This window comes from Chrysemys picta, chromosome 2, assembly GCF_011386835.1.
Source record: "Chrysemys picta bellii isolate R12L10 chromosome 2, ASM1138683v2, whole genome shotgun sequence".
NCBI lineage: Eukaryota > Metazoa > Chordata > Testudines > Emydidae > Chrysemys > Chrysemys picta.
Window position 1 is genome coordinate 192,637,838 of NC_088792.1, and position 19,555 is coordinate 192,657,392.

Here is a 19,555-nt window from a genome sequence, read left to right on the forward strand (position 1 = left end):
TGGAGATGAAGATGAGACCAAGAATGTTTTCATTGTGTCCTCTCCAACTTTTCAACAATTTAATTGGACACGAATTGATACATTTATCCTAGGTTTATTTTTATTATTCTTTATGGCATTTGCTTTGACTTGGGACCTTCTGTTTAATTTTCATCATGCTTATTTCTCAATCAAAATATGACAAAGACATTGCTTCCTCTAGGAATATATTCTGTGTAAGATTTGCAATGTGACATAATCCTATTTCTATATTTTAATATATACAGGAAACAAAAGTTTTCTGCTTCAGAGTCTATAACTTTTGAGGGATGCTGAAGGAATATTGCTATAATAGTGCATAACTGGCTGGATAACCGTACTCAGAGAGTAGTTATTAATGGTTCCCAATCCTGCTGGAAAGGTATAACAAGTGGGGTTCTGCAGGAGTCTGTTCTGGGACCGGCTCTGTTCAATATCTTCATCAACGATTTAGATATTGGCATAGAAAGTACACTTATTAAATTTGCAGATGATACCAAACTGGGAGGGATTGCAACTGCTTTGGAGGACAGGATCATAATTCAAAATGATCTGGACAAATTGGAGAAATGGTCTGAGGTAAACAGGATGCAGTTTAACAAAGACAAATGCAAAGTGCTCCACTAGGAAGGAAAAATCAGTTTCACACATACAGAATGGGAAGAGACTGTCTAGGAAGGAGTATGGCAGAAAGGGATGTAGGGGTTATAGTGGACCACAAGCTAAATATGAGTAAACAGTGTGATGCTGTTGCAAAAAAAGCAAACATGATTCTGCGATGCATTAACAGGTGTGTTGTGAGCAAGACACGAGAAGTCATTCTTCCGCTCTACTCTGTGCTGGTTAGGCCTCAACTGGAGTATTGTGTCCAGTTCTGGGCACCGCATTTCAAGAAAGATGTGGAGAAATTGGAGCGGGTCCAGAGAAGAGCAACAAGAATGATTAAAGGTCTTGAGAACATGACCTATGAAGGAAGGCTGAAAGAATTGGTTTGTTTAGTTTGGAAAAGAGAAGACTGAGAGGGGACATGATAGCAGTTTTCAGGTATCTGAAAGGGTGTCATAAGGAGGAGGGAGAAAACTCGTTCACCTTAGCCTCTAAGGATAGAACAAGAAGCAATGGGCTTAAACTGCAGCAAGGGCGGTTTAGGTTGGACATTAGGAAAAAGTTCCTAACTGTCAGGGTGGTTAAACACTGGAATAAATTGCCTAGGGAGATTGTGGAATCTCCATCTCTGGAGATATTTAAGAGTAGGTTAGATAAATGTCTATCAGGGATGGTCTAGACAGTATTTAGTTCTGCCATGAGGGCAGGGGATTGGACTCGATGACCTCTCGAGGTCCCTTCCTGTCCTAGAATCTATGAATCTACAGTGCATGGATACAAATGGATTCATATTATACAGGACGAATATTACTCTTAAAAAGTAAAGATGGGCTCAGATCAATATCCCCCATCTGAATTTTGGTGAAGTTTTAATTCAGATCTGAAATTTGCAGTTATATCCTCATCAATATAATGGCCTTTTATCCAAACACTTGGAAACGTTTGGCTCCATACCTGAGCCACAACTTTCTAGCTCTGATCCCATTCTGCTCAAAAGGTCCCCAGTGTTAGTACACATTGTAACTACAATGCTACATAGACATCATTATTCTTTTGGTGCTTAGTTACCAATAAGGTCCAAAGTCCTGAAGTCCTTTCATGCATAAAACTCCCTCTAAAGTCAATCGGATTTTTGTATCTTCAAGAGCTGCAAAGTTAGGTGACAGGTTTCAGAGTAGCAGCCGTGTTAGTCTGTATCCGCAAAAAGAACAGGAGTACTTGTGGCACCTTAGAGACTAACAAATTTATTAGAGCATAAGCTTTCGTGGACTACAGCCCACTTCTTCGGATGCATAAAGTTAGGTGAAATATACTACTCCACTGACGGAGTGCTCTATGGAAATCTCCTGGAAGGTATCCTTACAAAGCTTTGTTCCTGTGGGTTTCACCACATTATGAAGGAGGGAGTGTTGTGGTACCAAATGTAGCTTTCATTTGCTGTCAGCAGAGATGTTTTTGGGAGGAGCACCCAAAAAGATAAAGAGAAAATTGCCAGCTATTTGTAACAGATTTCTAACTGTATTAGTTTTTTTCCAATCTTGTTTAACCTTTTCCTCCTGCATTAATGTCTCCAGTGTTGTCATAAATCTTGTGGTCCCAAACTGGCAGAGCAGTAACTTTAGTCATATGGGTTTGAGGTTGAAGGATCAGACCTTGAGTGAACATGACCTGAGCCATCCTGGGTTCCTTGCACATTCCAAACTCCCACTGATTTCAGATGTTTTGAGTGCAAAAGGAATGCAGGTTCAAGCCCCCAAAAGTCTGTTTCCCCTTCCCAAGTCACAAAATCTACATCAGGAACCACTCAAGTGTGTTTCAGAACCAGGGTTAAAAAGGAATGATACGTATATAATACTTTACAAACATTAACTAATTATACTCCTTGGAAGTACCATAGGCCCATAAGGGCTGTTATCCTCACGCTACACATGGAGATATGGACACACACACAGCTTGAGATTCACGTTTTCAAAAGCAGTCTCCAATTTTTTGTGGTGCCTCAGCTACTGGATGCCCATCTTGAGACAGGTAGGAGTCACAAGCTAGCCACATAAACACTGGGCACACACTTAGAGACAGCTTCTGAAAAATTGTGTCTCAGAGTGAGAACTAGGATTAAAAATCCAGAGCTGCTGGCTCCCGGCCCGTTGCTCACACTACTCACATCACTAATTCCCCTAAAATCACATTGTGCCTCCAGCATTTAAAATCAAGTCTATCTTTCAGTATGATGGGAAAAAAACATATTATGGTGCCTGGGTGTGGTGCTGTGTCAGCATGTAGATGTGGAAAGATGGGGAGGAAGATAGAGGGAAAAGGTCAATAAAACAGTAAAAATAGAAATCATGGCTAGTTCTAGTGTTTCAGCCCCAGGGGCTCTTTCAGGATGAAATACAGTACTTTTGTTTTCTTTTTCTTATTTCCCCCCTCCCCCTGCCGGCCTCAAGAAGGCTTCAGGGCTAAGGTGTCATCTGTAACCTTTTCCTCTCTCCATATTTTTTATGTCTGTCACACACTTTTTAAAAGATTCCTTCAAGCCCTGCTCCATCCTGCAAGGGGACTGCTCATGAAATGAGGTACAATTCCATAAGAGTGAGGGCAGAAGAATCTGGTCCTGTCTTCAGTGCCATATCTCATAGTGGGCCAGATTCAGATGCTCTTGCTATGCTGAGTTGCACCTTATTCTATGAAAGTGATGGGCTTACCCAAAGAGTAAATAATTACTTAACTGGATGTGGGAGAGAGGGAAGAACTGAGCCCAGTGTTTGGAGTATGGGCCAGACTGTGCCCAGCCCTGAGTGCCTGCCCAGGAGTGGGGACAGGATGTAAGGATCCTCTTTCTCATCCTACCCAGCACAGAGGCCAATCATAACCGCAGTCCTTGCTCTCACTGAATGAAGGTAGCCCCCACAGTAACACCAGCCTCTCACACAAGGCAGAGAGGGGTCCACGCCTCACTACACTAGCCACTAATGGAGCTGTCACTTCTTTGGTGAGAGTGAGGATAACCACACCCTGCCCTCTCTAGAAAAGTGCACCAGTGCCTATGCCCCAGACATCCCACTGAGCTGGGGAGGCCACACACCGCTTCCAACGAAGTCACTATCCCAATACCCCTGTGTGCTTAAAACCACAGCTGAGCTCTTAGATTGTTGGCTCTTTGGGGGCAGGGACCTGTTTGTTTTGTTTGTGAGAGTGCATTAGCAGGTGCAATGCAAATACTACAAGTCCCCAGGGTCTGAGCTGGTGTTACTGGTGAAGAGTAACATTCAGTGCTTAAAGTGTGTGTGTGTGTTTGGGGGAGGGGGGTAACATTCAGTGCTTAAAGTGTGTGTGTGTGGGGGGGGGGTCACAAGGGATCACAGACCCAGCAAAACATCACGTGAAATGAAATAAAACCCAGCCAAGGTCGCTGAGGGGTGCACTTTAAGCACTGTCTGACCAAAGCTGCTATTCCCAGCTTGTGACAGGCTCCCCCACACTTTGTTCAGACCACTTTCAGCGGCACACATGCTCTTGCATTTGTAAGTGGGCACTTGGGTTGCTTTTGCTGTTTCCCCCTGTGGATAGTAAACCTCAGAGGGACTCAAACAGCATAAATTATTCTTCAATAATCAACTTTTGTCCCCCTTTCGCTAGAGACGCTTCATGCAGATGGGCCATCCATCTTCGGCTGTCTCTTAAAAGTGTCAAGCCGCCACCAGCATTAAAAAGATTCACAGAGCCGCTCCAATCCAGGCTTCAAACCCCCTTTTATTCTTGTGTGTGAAACTTCGGGAGAAGGGGGGGGAGGGGGAAGCTGCCTAGTAACTCCAGTAGGAGGGTTGGTTGACACAGGACACAGCAGACAAAAGAGGCGGAACTACGTGGCTTCAGTTCAAAAGGAGAGCTCAGGCTTCTTGCAAAAGCATCAGTCCGTGCAAGGGACAGAGTGGGAGTAACTTCCATGCAGTGCAGGGCTCCCATCACAGAGAGCCCAGTTAGGAGCTCGCACCGCGGGGATGACACACGCGAGCACTTTGTCATTTGCCAGCCTCTGCCCATGGACAAGGCAGATCGGGCCACTGAGCGAGTAACGTCCGGGGGCGAGGGGGTTATTTGCTTTCTTGCAATGGCTCCAGTGACAGATCCGAACAAGTGGGAGCGACGCTGATCTCCATGGAGCCCCCTCCTGCCTCTGGCTGCTGCACCGGCTGCAGTGTGTGAAGCCGCCCCAGCCAGGACGGACCATGAGGGGCGTCTTCGGCTTCAAGCGGCTGAGGCTGAAGATCTGGAGGAGATGCACGCTCCTGTTCTTCCTCTGCTGGGCTGCCTGCTGGCTGCTGGGCAGCACGTTCCTCTTCCTTGTCCACAGGAGCGTCTTCTCTGAGCGCTGCACGGACGAGAAAAGCCACAGGATCCTGGCGAGGCTGGTATGTCCCCGCGCGCTTGCAGAGTGAGGCTGTCATGGCAAGTACCAGGTCAGCAGCACAGCGAGTGACACGCCGCGGTCAGCGCCAGGGCCCTAGGAGGCCACTTTGCTCATTGATCCCCCTGCACAGTCGGTGTGATCCCACCACCCACATATCCCCTTTAAGATCCCCGAGTCTGTTTCCATTTCTCTCTCATTGAATTGGAGAAGCGGGGGGAGAATGGAGCCCACGGACGATGCCTCAGTTCTTGCACTCAGGGGTTTAAAAAGGCAACGCGTAAAACGTCCCGAGTTTTTAATGACTATTTTTTAAACTCATAGTATTTCCTTGCCATTATGATATTTGAATGTCTTCATTTTACTTGGTGCAAAATATGGTCCAAGAATCGTTCTTTGCAATACAGAGTATTGGGAACCAATGAATGTTTGATGCAACGATACTAGGTCCGTGAATGTGCTAATGGGAAAGGCGAGTACCTCTGGTTGATGGAGTAATCTTAAGGGAGAGAGCAAAGCAGCTGAAAAAGGGAATTGGGCTGAAGAGCTACCACTTGCAAAGGCTTTACAATGCTGACTGCATTTTACTCCTTCTACCCAGCAGGGTAATGTCAATTCAACAAGACAGAGCACTTAATTGGTTGGACTAAAATATTTCTAAAGCATCTTCTAATGGATTTTAAAAGATAGGGGAGTAAAGGTTCTGGGAGTTAAAACATCTGCAGACCATATTCAGCTCTTGGTTGATACTGTAAAACAAGGTAGCCCAGTCCTTTAGGTTAGCTGATCCAAGATGCTGTTGTTTGAGATATGTGCAGCTATACTTCTGAAATATTTTAGAAGGGGTCTTCAACATTCCACATGCATTCAAATATAAGATGATTTCTCGACAAGCTTTTTAGGCAGAGATCACATTCGGTTCAGAAATCATCTTCAGGCTATGGTACACCACCTTTGCTTTTTTTTTTCCTGATAGGGGATATTTTAAAATATTTATTTAAAAAAAAATCAAGAAAGCATGTGAGACTATTCAGTCAAATGTGGTGATTTGAAATTCTGTAGAGAAGAAATGTGGAGCAGTATGGATTAAAATTAAAAGACTGGGTCTTTTTTGTAAAGGCTTGGGTTAAGTGGAAAAAAATCCAAATGGAAATTAAATAATCTATTATAGTAGCAAGCAACTTATGATCATAAATTTTCCTACCTTCTAGATAATTAAGGAAGACTAATTATACACAGCAGCCTTGCCAACTTATTTTAAGCAGCAATAGCTACATTCACATTTCCGTCCCAGGGCCTGAGCCCTGAGATTTCAGGGATGAGCCATTTGGACACTTGTCTCTGCCAGTGTTTCACCAGACACCAGTGTGAACTTAAGTAACCACATAGCAAAGAGGTGTCTCCAGTCCATTGGCTGAACTTAATGGGAGCATTTCCCCAGCTAAGACGTGAAAAAGGATCATCATTGTCCATAAGCAATGGCTCTAATTGAACCAAAAAGGAACAGCTTCCTGGGGGAGCCAGTAGGAACTGAGCTCACCTTCTGTTAGCTGGGAGTTACTCTGTGTACATGTTCTAAGCACCACACTTGGTTTCACTGTTATAGGCAATGCAATTCAGCTACAGAATAACCATTTTGTGAGCAGAGATCCTCCTTTCATGAAAATTCACTTTCCCAGACTTCCATCCCATCCTTTTTCTGAAGCATGGGACATGTTTGGTGATATGGAAAATATAATATGAGGACAGTGTTTTCAGTGGGCAACAAGATGAAAGTGACCTGTTGTAATCCAATGGGCGAGGATACTTGGTTACGTTCCTTTCTGTTTTGTAGCGGTGCTTTTTAGTTTCTCTCTCAGGGTGAAATTCATATCTGTGTAGAGGGCAAGCACAAGAAATGCACATCATTTCAGTAGGGTGTAGGTGGTGCATATCTTTTAAATATCACCCTGAAGTGTAGGACTTTTTATTTATTACTACTGATCTCCCATTCATTACCTGCACCCTGACCCCCACCATTACCCTGATTACTCTACAGCACTTTCCAGTTGGTTTCTGTGCTCCTTGTAGGACTTCTCTGATTTTGGAGTCTTCCATAAACTTGCTCACAGTAGAATTTACACCAGGAAAGACAGGAGGCTTCAGACCTGATCTACACACAAAGTTGCACTCATGTAACAGAAAGTATGATTTTAAACCAAATTAGTTAAATTGGTGCAAAACTGTGTGGACTCTTTTACACTAATTTAAACCTGGCTTGGGTAACTTTGCAGGTGCTAGTTAAACTGATATAACCAGTTTTAATCAGATATAAATAAACCCAGGTCATAGGAGGGGTTGAACTTTTTTAACTAAAATTGTTGTAGTTATTGATTTAAGTTAAAGTGCTGCAACTTCTGTACGTGGACAAGCCCTCTAAAATTGCAGAGAGGTACCTGGCATTTTTTTGGTCTGTTTGATATGGTTTTAGTTTAATTGGGCAAAAAGCCTCTGGAAACCCTAATTCCTGAAGCTGATCTACAATTTGCAGGAAATGTCACTACTCAAAGTCTGACATGTATTTCACCACTGTGACATTAGCAGCTCCCCAGTCCACTACGGACCATGGTTTAAGAAACACCGTGAAAGCTCAATAAAGAAGAATCAAATTGGAGAATGCATGACTGGCAGATGTTAGGTTAATAGGCACAGATCAACAATTCAGTTGCACAGAAAGTATAGACTTAGAGATATTCCTTCCCCATTATAGAATGGATTCATCTCCCATGTTTGGGGGTTGTAGATGTGGCTGTATATTTTGCATAGTCACGTTCTTATGAAATACCAATAAGAATTATACAGCAACTACAGCAGATACTGGAAAGCATCCTATGTTTTTCCATGTCTCACTGCTGGTTTTCTAGGTGTGAGCTCTTCTAGACCTCAATTGAATCCATGCATGAGACTCTTGCGGATGCATGGAGCCCTGTTGAAGTCAATGTGGCGCCAGGCAGGATGCGTGGATCTGATTGCAGGACTGGGACCTATAGTTTCCTAATAGTAGTACTGTACGTGTTAGGCTGTGATCTTCACATTCAGGAAGCAAAGCTCTTTGATCAGCTAATACTAAGGCTCCTTACAAAAAATAAATAAATAAAATAAAAGGACTTTGGTGTGTTACCCTCCTTCTAGGAGTTGTTTAAAGATAAGGTCACAGATTGTAGGAATTATTAAACTACTTCAACAGAGAAAAAGTAAGTTTCTTACTTGTAAGAGAGAATGATGACTTGTTATTAGATACCTCAAAAATGAGGCCAGAATTCCAAAATTGCACATGCACTTCTGGAGTCACCAAAGTTATGTGCACGTGGACTGCAATGTATGTGTCCATCCTGATTTGCATGCATATACAAAAACAACAAGGAGTCTGGTGGCACCTGTCCTTCTAATGTCACAAGAATCACTGGCTACTATGTAGTATAATAACCAGTTCATCACCTCTTCATTCAGCCCTTGCACCACTACTGGACTTAAAATTCCATCCTGCCACTAATACCCAAAGTCCCCAGTTGACAATGTTACCAGTTCACTGTTATTCCCTGTGCTAACTGGGGAATGTTTACACAAGAAAAATAAAATACCAATTTTGGTGAGTGTTTAAAAATATATATATATATATTATATTTAACTTTCAACCTCGTCTAGCATCACCCCGGTGCACACCTCAGATACTATTTTAAGAAAATAACAGCATTCGAATGTTATGATCATGTTTCCTGTACACAGAACAAATAGTAACAAGTTAGGTTGGGGTCAGGCAGTCTTTACAACTATTAAACAGTTGGAAGTGTCAGTTTACTTGTTTAAACAAAAGTTCAAATGCCAGAAAGCAATGAGGGCAACCGATGTTAACAAGCCACCTCCCAGCTGTTTGGCTTCCTTCATCAACACAAACTATTCTCCCTCCACCCCACATCTGTGATCATCTTGTCCACTGATCCACCCCAACAGTCTCTGCAGTTGCACTTCTGGAAGTTCTGAATGGACGCAAAAGTATGTAAGCTGCCTATATGTCTAGAAGTGGAGGAATGGAAACAATTATGTGGGGGAGGTATCCTTTTAGTTCTTTCATGCATTTGTAATGACCACACAATGATCAAGAAGCAATTTCCCTGGGTTTTTTAAATCAAGATTACCCAAAGTGCATTAAAATTACCTAAGGATATCTGATATGTATGTCCATACATTTTAAAGCATGTTAATTTGCCTGACAGACCTTAACTGAAGAAGCCTTTCTGGCTTACAGAATGAATAAATATATTTATATTTATATATTTTAAAAAACCTGCATATTCTGGGCTCCATAGACTGTATCTGCTGCTGTCACCTATCTTATATTACTGGGGGAAGAAACCCTTTTTCATATTGGGTAGTAACTCAGTTTACAAATAGTCCCATTGACTTTGATGGGATTTCACATGGAATAAGGTCTTCACATGAAATTTACAGTAAAAGAGACAGAGCAGTATAAGAGGCTGTAAAAGCCCCAGATCCAGTTGGAGGAGAATTCCCCAGTGCAGGAACTGAGGATGCTAGCCACAGGCCATCTTCTGAGTACCCTCGTCCCTCATGAGCCCTGAAGCAGAGGTTATTTGGGAGCGTGGCTGGGCTGGGAGGGGCAGATTGGGGGTAGGGCAGAGGCACATAGTGCTGTGGAGATTCTGGGCAATGCTGCCACCCATAAGGAGAAGAGGACAGACTGCCGTAACTCAGATAGGGCTATGTAAATTATCCTGGGATGTCGACAAAGGTATCAAAATCTGACGCATAGATATTAGAGATGGCAAACACCTAGCGTTGTAGGTCTTCCATGCTAGCCCTTTACCTGGCCAGAGAAAAAACAGTCCCTCTACTGTCATAAGAATCACTCCTTTGAAGTGATCTCCAGGCACATTTGAAAAATCACAGCCTTACCTTAGAGTCTAAATATGGTGTTTGTCACACTGTAACTGAGATGACCCTTGCTCCTTTTCTCCCTGAAATACTCCTATACTATTCTTCTGCTGTGAACTGTTTTCTTCCTTTGCTCTAGTGTCTTGACTACAGCAAAGGAGCCCTGACTGGCGACCTTTGTGAAGACTTGTGTGTGGCACAGAAGCTGGTGTACAAACAGTGCCTTTACTACGACAGAGGTAAGAAGGTCATCCAGGCGGACTGGAAAGGCCAGCCAGTCATCTTGAAATCCAAAAAGGAAATCTTCTCTAGCTACCAGCGCCTCAGATTGCTTGATGAAGTGGAAACACAGGATGTTCCTGAGACAGAGCTTCTGCTGATGGTAGCTTTGGAGGTCAAAAATGTCCTGGGCCTGGAATTATCTAACAACACCATGGGACCCTTATGGACTAGGAGGAGAGATCTGCATTGGAAAGCACAAGTGGCCAGCATGTGGTCCTTACTCCAGCAGGAAGAATATATCTACTTCAGTCTACTGCAGGACTTCAGCAAACATGTCCTACGGGTCATCGGCTCCTGTGGCCACTTCTATGCTGTGGAGTATCTCACAGCCGGACAAGCCTGGCACAAAACTATTTTTCCTTTGGAGGATGCAGTTGGTCCCTCCTTCACTGGCACTAAACGCAAGGTGAAGGCAATAACTGACATTGCACTCAGCTTCCTAGATATGGTGAATCATTTTGATAATGATTTCTCTCACCGGCTTCACCTGTGCGATATCAAACCAGAGAATTTTGCTATCAGAAATGATCTCACGGTAAGTTAGTACTTCGGTTGTGTTGTCACAGTTTAAGATCAAGTTCTGAACTGAAAAGAGCGTATGAAAAAAATGCCACCCCTAGACATCAGAGCTGCTTCCTGAGTGCATTGAGAAGCTAGTCACATATTTTAGTGCTAAAAAGCTACTTATTTGTTACTATTTCCTGCAAACCTCAAACTGGCAAAGAGAGAGAGTTGAGTTCTGTTCTTTCTTGTGCATTATGAAAAGAACTGTTTACTTAATTGTAATTAATTACACCTGTGCAACCCCAACAGGCTTCCTCAGGTGTTACTGAGGACACCACTTGAAGGAAGTGACTTTGCAGAGCTGTCACAGGGGGCAGAATCAGTCCCACAGAAACTATTGCTGGGGGTGATGCTCAGGAAGGCAAGAACTCAGTTTGAATTTCAAGAAAAGGCTTGAGTTTGCAGGACTGAGACTTAGAGAAAAACATCTTTTGTGCTTTTACCCTGAGCACATTAGATCTGGAAACAATTGAAAAGCAATAGATCTGGAACCGCATGACGCCATTCTTGCAGAGTCACCTTTCAACTTTTCAGCGTAGAGCTGTTCTTTAAGATTGAAGGATTATATATGTTTAGACTGTAGTGGTATTGTTAACCACATTTCTGGACATATTTTGCATTCATTCTGCTTGCAGAAATTCAATTGATTTCAGTGGAAATTGAGTGCATACACTCAAGACACTGTATATACATAGTGTCTTCAAACCATGCATGCAGTTTCCAGTGAGATCACTGGAATTTCTGCACTCATATGAATGTAGAATACTTACAGAAATATGACCGCTAATATCAATACTTACCAAGCATCCATATAACACTTACATCTTCAAACTGCTGTACAAATATTACCCAAGCCTATAGCTGTTGAAAGCAATTTGAGTGCTTTCCCCTCACCCTTCAATTAGCTTTTATTGTTTATTCAGGTGCAATATGGGAATTGAGTAGGGAATAGTTGGAGAATTTCAGAGAAAAGCTAAAAATATCCCATAACTTCAGCAGAGGAAAACACAATAGAGATTCCTCAGGATAGGTTTTGCCTACCATCTTTTTAGTCAGATGCAGCATGAATGCTACACGTGCTATCATTGGACCTGACTGAGCATACATGGTCAGTTTTGGTATCTGCTCAGGGGACAAGAGATTTCACCGAGGAGGAGTGAAAGAATATTGAGAACTTTTCATTACAAGCCCTTTTAGTGAAAGACAGTTCTCCCTGATTCCTTCCTACCATCTGTCAGAGAAAAACAAGTCCTCACTGAGTTTGAAGCAGCAAGCAACAGAGGCAGCTTTATTTTCGAGCAGTTGCAAATGCATGGGAGAGTACACAGGGGCAGGTCTCAGTAAGATAAACAATTAAGGCAAACTTTTATATCTTTCCTCGCATACAATAATGAGCAACAGCTGCATTTTGTGATATGTATTTCTTCCTGATATCTCACTTTTCTCATTAATTTCTGCTACAGTCTACATTCCATTCTTATCTAACACAAGGTCAAGGGGTCAAGAGATTTCAAGGTCAAAACAGTATCTCTTACTGTCTGTTCCCATTCGCTTTCTTGCTTTCTACTCACCTAGGCCTTCAAGTCTCGTGTTATTAGAGTCAGTGTCAGCCTGACTTTGTTAGCTCGACTCTTGCGCTATTCCTAGAGACTAAGATCTCTATGTTCAAATTCCCTTTATCCCTTTCTCCACTTCCACACTTCTAGGTGTCCACAATCCCAGGACTCTCCCTCTGGAAGAGGAGAGTTGGACATGGCTCTTTCTGGAGCCTGGCAATGTCAATCAGTATTGGTTAGTGGAATTCTCTAAAAAGTAACGTTGTGAGAAAGTGAGGGTAACTTGATGCCACCTTTGCACTCCCTTTCCGAGCTATCCCAGGATTCAAGATCTGGCCCATTAAGTGGAAGGACTTGTCAAAGTTGAAACTGTAAATCAGAAAAAGGTTTTGGGTCTGGACTTGCAAGTTTTTAGTAATGAGATTATCTGTTACACAAGCGATCTGAACAAAACCGATGTCTCTTTGTGAGAGTAATGACAACTCCCAGGAGTAAGGGGGTAAGCTAATCTTAGATATCCTTTTATGTTCTAATTATTCTCTGGATATTATAAGCAAATCATTTTGCTTATAGGTTAGACAAACACCTGTCAGGGATGGTCTAGATAATACTTAGACCTGCCATGAGTGCAGGGGACTGGACTAGATGACCTCTCCAGGTCCTTTCCATTCCTATGATTTTATGATTCATTTTTTATCTTGTCATTTCTTGCATTTTATAATATAATAATAATATTAAAAAGAAGACTAGAAGAACGCCCCTCCATCCCCATCCAACTGAAAACAAATGATGCTGCTAGTGTACAGAAAAACACATCTAGGGCAAAACTGTCCTGCCTCTGGATTCATTTCCAGAATAACCAGCTAGATCCTCAGCGCTCACTCCAGCCTCCTTATGCTGCTCCTCCAATGCATAGCAGCTGGAAAGCTGCCCTAATAGAGTAGCTAGGGAAATTTTCAGCTGGCACAAAGATGGTGAAGCCATCTCTTTGCCATCCCCTTGGTATAGGGAACATGTTGTGGGGGAATGGAAGGGGGAATGGAGCACGTTGCAGTCCCGTGGTGCTTGCCACCATACCAGCACCTGGGAGGCCACTACAAGCCAGCATAGGCTACAACAGCTCTGAGGCAGCTTTAATTTATGCCAGGGGACAAACTGGCTCCTGACTTCCCTCAGGACCCGGAGGGCCATTGCCCTGGGTCCTGCATCAAGCACGGTTTGGCCAGACATGAGGATCTGGCTCACTTCACATGTGAACAAAAATAACAATGTTTTTCCAATAGAATTTAAGAGTGAAACTACAGCCGGGACAAGGCACTACCGACACTAAGAAAGTAGACATATTTCTGATATTTACCTGCATGAACTTGTGAAATTCCCCAGGGTACATCACTCTTATCAAGCTTTCTAAGAAGCTTAAAGATACTTGGAGTTTAAAAGGTGTATTTAGTTTCTCCAAGATCTGAGCTCCCCTCATGGGAAAAAAATTGCAAAAATTAGGCCTTATCCTTGACTTTGGTTTGGAAAGTCCATTTGGCCTTTTGCCAGGTGCATACATCTAAAATTCCTGGGGTCATTCCAGCTGTCATTCAAGCACACATTTCAGCTCTGCTGCTATTTGGGAGGCTTAGTTCTATAATTAAAGCTCTCCACAGAGTAATTGCAAATAGCTGTGCTTTGTCCATTTTCCAGACATTTCCATCTATACCAATTTACTTCATCTGTAACAGGTGGGCTTCTCTGAGTGAAGGTTTACATTGTTAGATGTTAAGGTTTAATGTAACTCACAGCATTCACAGCACTGAGGTGAGACTATTTTCACTTCACTGCCCACACTGTACGTGCCATAGCAAGCAGCTGTGATCACATAGATGGCTTTCCTTCTCCCCTTCTTTATTTTTGTAATTTTTAAGTAAAAGGGGTTATATGGACAATCCTGGAGACTAAAATCTTCTACCTACATGACAGTTATGAATCAAACACCTGCAGAAGCAGTGCGGTCCTTTTTGCATTGCACGTCCAATATTTCTTAAGCCTGAACTAGAGCAGTGATTCTCAACCGAGGGTCCGGGCCCCCTGGGGGGCCATGAGCAAGTTTCACGGGGGCTGCCAAGCAGGGCTGGCATTAGACTTGCTGGGTCCCAGGACAGAAAGCTGAAGCCCCACTGCAAGGGGCTGAAGCCTGGGGTCCCTAGCCCCGCCACTTGGTGCTGAAGTCGAATCCTGAGCAACTTAGCTTTGTGGGGCCCCCTGTGGCGTGCGGCACCGGGCAGTTGCCCTGCTTTCTACCCCCCAGTGCCGACTGGCTTTTATATGCAGAAAAACAGTTGTTGTGGCACAGGTGGGCCTTGGAGTTTTTATAGCATGTTGGGGGGACCTCAGAAAGAAAAAGGTTGAGAACCCCTGCTCTAGAGGTCAGATGCTAGTTTAGGCTTCAGATCCATTTAGTCCTTATTCTCTCTGCTGACCATCAACCAGCTGTGGAACACTGATGGATATATTTCTAGACAAGCAGAGGGAGAACCATGAATGTCACTTGATGACATGAATGCCTATTCAAGGAGCAGGTATCACCTGCATATCACGGAGCTCCCCTCTGCAAATAGCACATAGAAGAGGGAGTGACACTGGGTTATCATTACTGTAACTACTGTTAGCTAAGTGAAGTTGGGCCCATTCACCCCAGAGAGGAATTTTACTCATTGACTTTAAAGTGTTTTTCTGTTAGCCAGATCTCTTATATATTGGCTGTTCTTGTTAAAAACAATTATATTTACAGGACTCTTGCTGCCCATCTGATAACAGAAAACTAGTTTATCACAGGTACTCATGTGACCCCAACAGTTTGGGAGCACCTCATAACCTTTAATGTATTTTCTCCTCACAACACCCCTGGGAGGTCAGGAAGTGCTATCATCTCATTTTAAATGGGGATTGAGGCGCAGACTGGCAAAGTGACTTGCCCAATGTCACAGAGGAAGTCTGTGGCAGAGCAGGGACTTGAACCCAAGTATTCCAAGGCTTAAGCCAGTACCCTATTAACCAGACTAGCCCTCCCATTTCCTTCTGATTCTAATTCTCTATTGTGAGGACACTAGAATCACATGGTCAGCTGCTGTTGCTTTTTGAGGGAACGATAGCAGCAACGTGACGCTGAACTAGGGTGACCATATTTTCCTATGCTGAATATGGGACACCTGGTAAAATTACTCGTGCTCAAGCAAGTTCAACGGCAATCAATCAGAATTATGCAGTACAAACATTCAAATTAACATCAAGTTGACTGAGCCCCTGTTAAAAAGAAACACTACGTAGTTGGATTCTTTATATTTACCTTCTTATCTTTAAGGCTTTCAGGTTCACACTAGGGATGTAAATACCATTTAAAAAGTTAATTATTTAAACAATTAAAAATATGTCATTTAAACAGTTAACTGATTAAGCAGCTGGGGCCAATCTCACCAGCTGGCGTGGCTGGGTCTGAGTCTGTTCTGGCTGGGGCCGCTCCAGCCGGGCAGCGCGACTGGGCCCGCTCCAACCAGTGCGGGGCCGCTGGGGCCGGCTGGCCCGGGGTTAATGATTAAGGTGGGTTAACTGGTATGACTATTGCTTACCGGTTAACCTTTTACATCCCTAGTTCACACGGGGTGGGGTGACACATACACCCCTACCCCACACAGCCACACACAGGGAGAGGTGACACACACACACTCCCGTACACCTCTCTCTCATGGGGGGGTGATCAACGACCTGACTGTCCCTGCCTGGTGCTCTCCGCCCTCCATGCCTGGCTGGACCCCTGGGACGGACTTGCCTCTCCTGGTACCTGGCACCGTATCTCCTCAAGGCAACATGCTGGGGGGGAGGGAGAGAAGGAAGGGTCACATGCCCCTACTCCCCAGATTTCTGCCAGGGTTGACGCCAGAATGTGGCCAGCAGCAGCCTTTTGGCACTGTTCGGGAGGGAAAGGATCAGGGGTGGCTCCAGGCACCAGCGGAGCAAGTGCGTGCCTGGGGCAGCAGGCCGCGGCGGGCGGCCTGCCGGTCACTGTGAGTGTGGCAGTCAGGTGGCTTTCAGCGGCATGCCTGCAGGAGGTCCGCCGGTCCCATGGCTTTGGTAGCAATTCGGCGGCAGGGACGCCAATGGTGCGGCACCGGCGGACCTCCCGCAGGCATGCCGCCGAAAGCCACAGGCCTGCCGTGCTTGGGGCGGCAAAAAACATAGAACCGCTCCTGGAAGAGATGGGAGCTGCTTCCAGCCACAAGGGAGGAGCGGGGAGAATGGATGACCTGGCCCGTGTCTTTGCAGAGCTCATCTCTTCTTCCCCCGAACCCCCATGTGTCTGGAAGCAGCTTGCCCCTTCCTGCCCGCACAGTGTCGAAAGGCAGCTAACACTTCCAGGTTGCTGCTGGCCATTGACATAACCCAGTGTCCTCCTGTCCCCTGGCTACAGCGCGGGCAGGAAGGGGTTAAGCCCTAAGGATGCTTTGTGCACCTGGGCCCAGGGAACCTGACTGCAGGGGCTTCAGCGAACCTGGCCAGAGAGACGTGGCTCAGCAGGGGAGGGTGCCTAGGGGACGGAGCAGCCCTGCACTCCCTGGGGGCAGGACGCAGGTTGGGGTGTGTGTGTGAAGAGGGTACTAAGCCCCTGCCCCAGGGGCTGCTGTGGAGCTTGCAGGTTCTGGGCATGAACAGGCTGGAAATCACTTACCCCTCCCCCCCCCACTACTGCAGAGCTTAGCTGAGGGGTGGAGAGGCATCCCTGTGCCAATTCTGTGTGGGGCTTTGGCACAGGCAGGGCTTGGCTCCTCCTGGCCAGTACCCTGGGCCAGAGGGTCTTTGGCTTTCCCGGGGTGCCGGCGCAGCCAGAGTCAGTAGGGGAAGGAAGGAGCCTGCCGGCCAGGCTGTTGGTGAGATGAATATGCTCCGACCAGGCACTGGTTCTCTGCACAGTACTGTGAGCGGGACGTGCTCCACTGGGGGAGAGGGGTATGAAGGAGCAGCGGGGTTGGGAGGAATTGTGAAGGGGCAAAGCAAGGAGAGGACAGTGAGAGGGGGAGCACGTAAAGGGCTGATGGGTGGGCAGCAGAGACAACACATAACCGGCCGCCATCTGGTGCCTCCCCATGCTCACCAGCCACTGCAGCTCGCAGCACACAGCCAGTGCAAGCTGGAAATGGGATGGGGCCCTGCTGGCCGAGAGCTGGCATGCAGCAGAGGCTGCGCTGATAGACCAGTGGGGGAGTGGCCGGCCCCACGCACTGCATCTTCACCCCGCCACCAGCCTGTCACACCCTTCCCCATCATCGGCCACTGGACTCTTCCACGCACTGCTGGTGGACGGGTGGCTGGCAAGCAGGATCCGGCCGGCAGCAGGACCCACCAGTACTGATGCGGGGATGAAGGAAGACAGAAAATACAGGACAATTTGCCTGTTTTTAAGAAAAAGTCGGTACACTTGCAGGAGGGCTTAAATACAGGACTGTCCCTTTATAAACATGACATTTGGTCACCCTACACTGAACAGTTACATCCCAGTGCATGTGTTACTTTTGATGTGTTTATTTGATCACAGGTAGTCGCCATTGATGTGGATATGGCCTTTTTTGAACCTAAAATGAGGGACATCCTTGAACAGAATTGCACAGAAGATGAAGACTGTAATTTTTTCGATTGCTTTTCGAAGTGTGACCTGACAATCAGAAAATGTGGAGCAGAGAGGGCCAACAACAACCTGCAAGTGAGTAGCTACAGATTTATTATGTGTACATTTCCTTTTTAAAAAGACCAGTCAGAGGCAGCTAAAGAATAAAACATATGGCATGAACTAGAGCTGGGCGAGGTCTAGACAAGTATGTTTGATGTACATTCATCAAACCCAGTTTTCAAAAGTGGCTGCCTAAGTTACATGTATAAACCCATCTCTGTGCGTGCAAGCTGGCCCTAACATTCACCATTCCCTTTCTGCATGTGTAATGTCTACCTGCATGTAAGAAATGTGGGATTTATGGGCCCAGTTCTCTACAAATCTAAGCTGTGCACAGATCTAGTAGGGAGGGGGAGGCTCCAGGGCTCCAACTTCTTGATTCAAGGGCAGCTGGCCCTGGAGCAAGGCGTTCTGCTCTAACTTACCCTGCTGACAACGCCAGCAGAGGATCAGGGGTAGCAGAGCTCAGCTGTGCTACATTCTTCCTGCCTGCTTTTCCCTTGTTGTGCTTGGAATGCAGCAGTGGGTGAAGTAACAGGGAGAATTCTCCACTGGGAATCTTTGGCTTGTTCAGGCCACTGCTCTTTATAACAGAACAAAGCAGCCTTGGAGAATCTAGGCCTTGGTCTCCACTTTAGGCAGCGTCTACTGGAAACTGGGCTGATTGTGGGCAGAGAAAAATTATTTATCTGCACAGTTTGTTTTGAAAGATAAGAGGAACTATGATGGGAGCTACAGCATGTAGTGGTCTTGTACATTGTCGGTGCTCAATAACTAATAATAACAGAGGCTAGGTCTACACTACCCGCCTGAATCGGCGGGTAGAAATCGATCTCTCGGGGATTGAATTATTGCGTCTCGTCGGGACACGACAATCGATCCTCGAATCGATGCTCTTACTCCACCAGCGGAGGTGGGAGTAAGCGCCGTCGACGGGGAGCCGCAAAGGTCGATTTTGCCGCCGTCCTCACAGCGGGGTAAGTCGGCTCCGATAGGTCGAATTCAGCTACACTATTCGCGTAGTTGAATTTGCGTATCTTAAATCGACCCCCCCCCCGTAGTGAAGACCTGCCCAGAGGCAAAATGGTAATACAAGACACCAATAAAGGCAGTCCCTATCCTGTGGACTTTAGCAATCCCTGTTCAGTTTGCTATTAGGTCACAAGTGAAATGAGTTAGGTGTCCTCCACCTGATCCTTAGTGGACATTTGCCCATATCTTACATGACAAATCTACCAAATACAGCTCAGCTACACAGGGAGGCCCATGCTGGTAATGGATAGGTACAGTCAATGAGGGTTGAGTAGAATGGCCAGGGACAAGCTTGTAAAGTGCCTTGTGCACTATGCTTTGCTCTTATCAGTGTTAGAGACATTTTGAACTCAGCTGAAGCAATAGCTTGTACAGTTTACAATCACCAAGAGGCACAAGTGTCTTATTTGCAGCTCTGGAAAGACAACCTGCTCTTTTACCTTTTCACAG

At 45.3% G+C, this 19,555-nt stretch overlaps 1 protein-coding gene across 4 annotated transcripts in view; it reads left to right on the forward strand.

Moving 5' to 3' along the window:
• Positions 1-4,459: 4,459 nt before the first annotated feature.
• Positions 4,460-19,555, forward strand: part of DIPK1C (divergent protein kinase domain 1C) — a 43,819-nt gene continuing 28,723 nt past the window's right edge. For 2 of the 4 annotated variants that reach the window (XM_065585161.1, XM_024102102.3), the window contains exons 1-3: positions 4,462-5,036; positions 10,104-10,781; positions 17,942-18,106. In XM_065585161.1, coding sequence (XP_065441233.1) covers positions 4,854-5,036; positions 10,104-10,781; positions 17,942-18,106 — 1,026 coding nt within the window. In that variant the 5' untranslated portion in view covers positions 4,462-4,853. Of the gene's footprint in view, positions 9,065-10,103; positions 10,782-17,941; positions 18,107-19,555 lie in introns of all 4 variants that reach the window. The other 2 variants (XM_065585160.1, XM_065585159.1) reach the window with 2 other exon arrangements.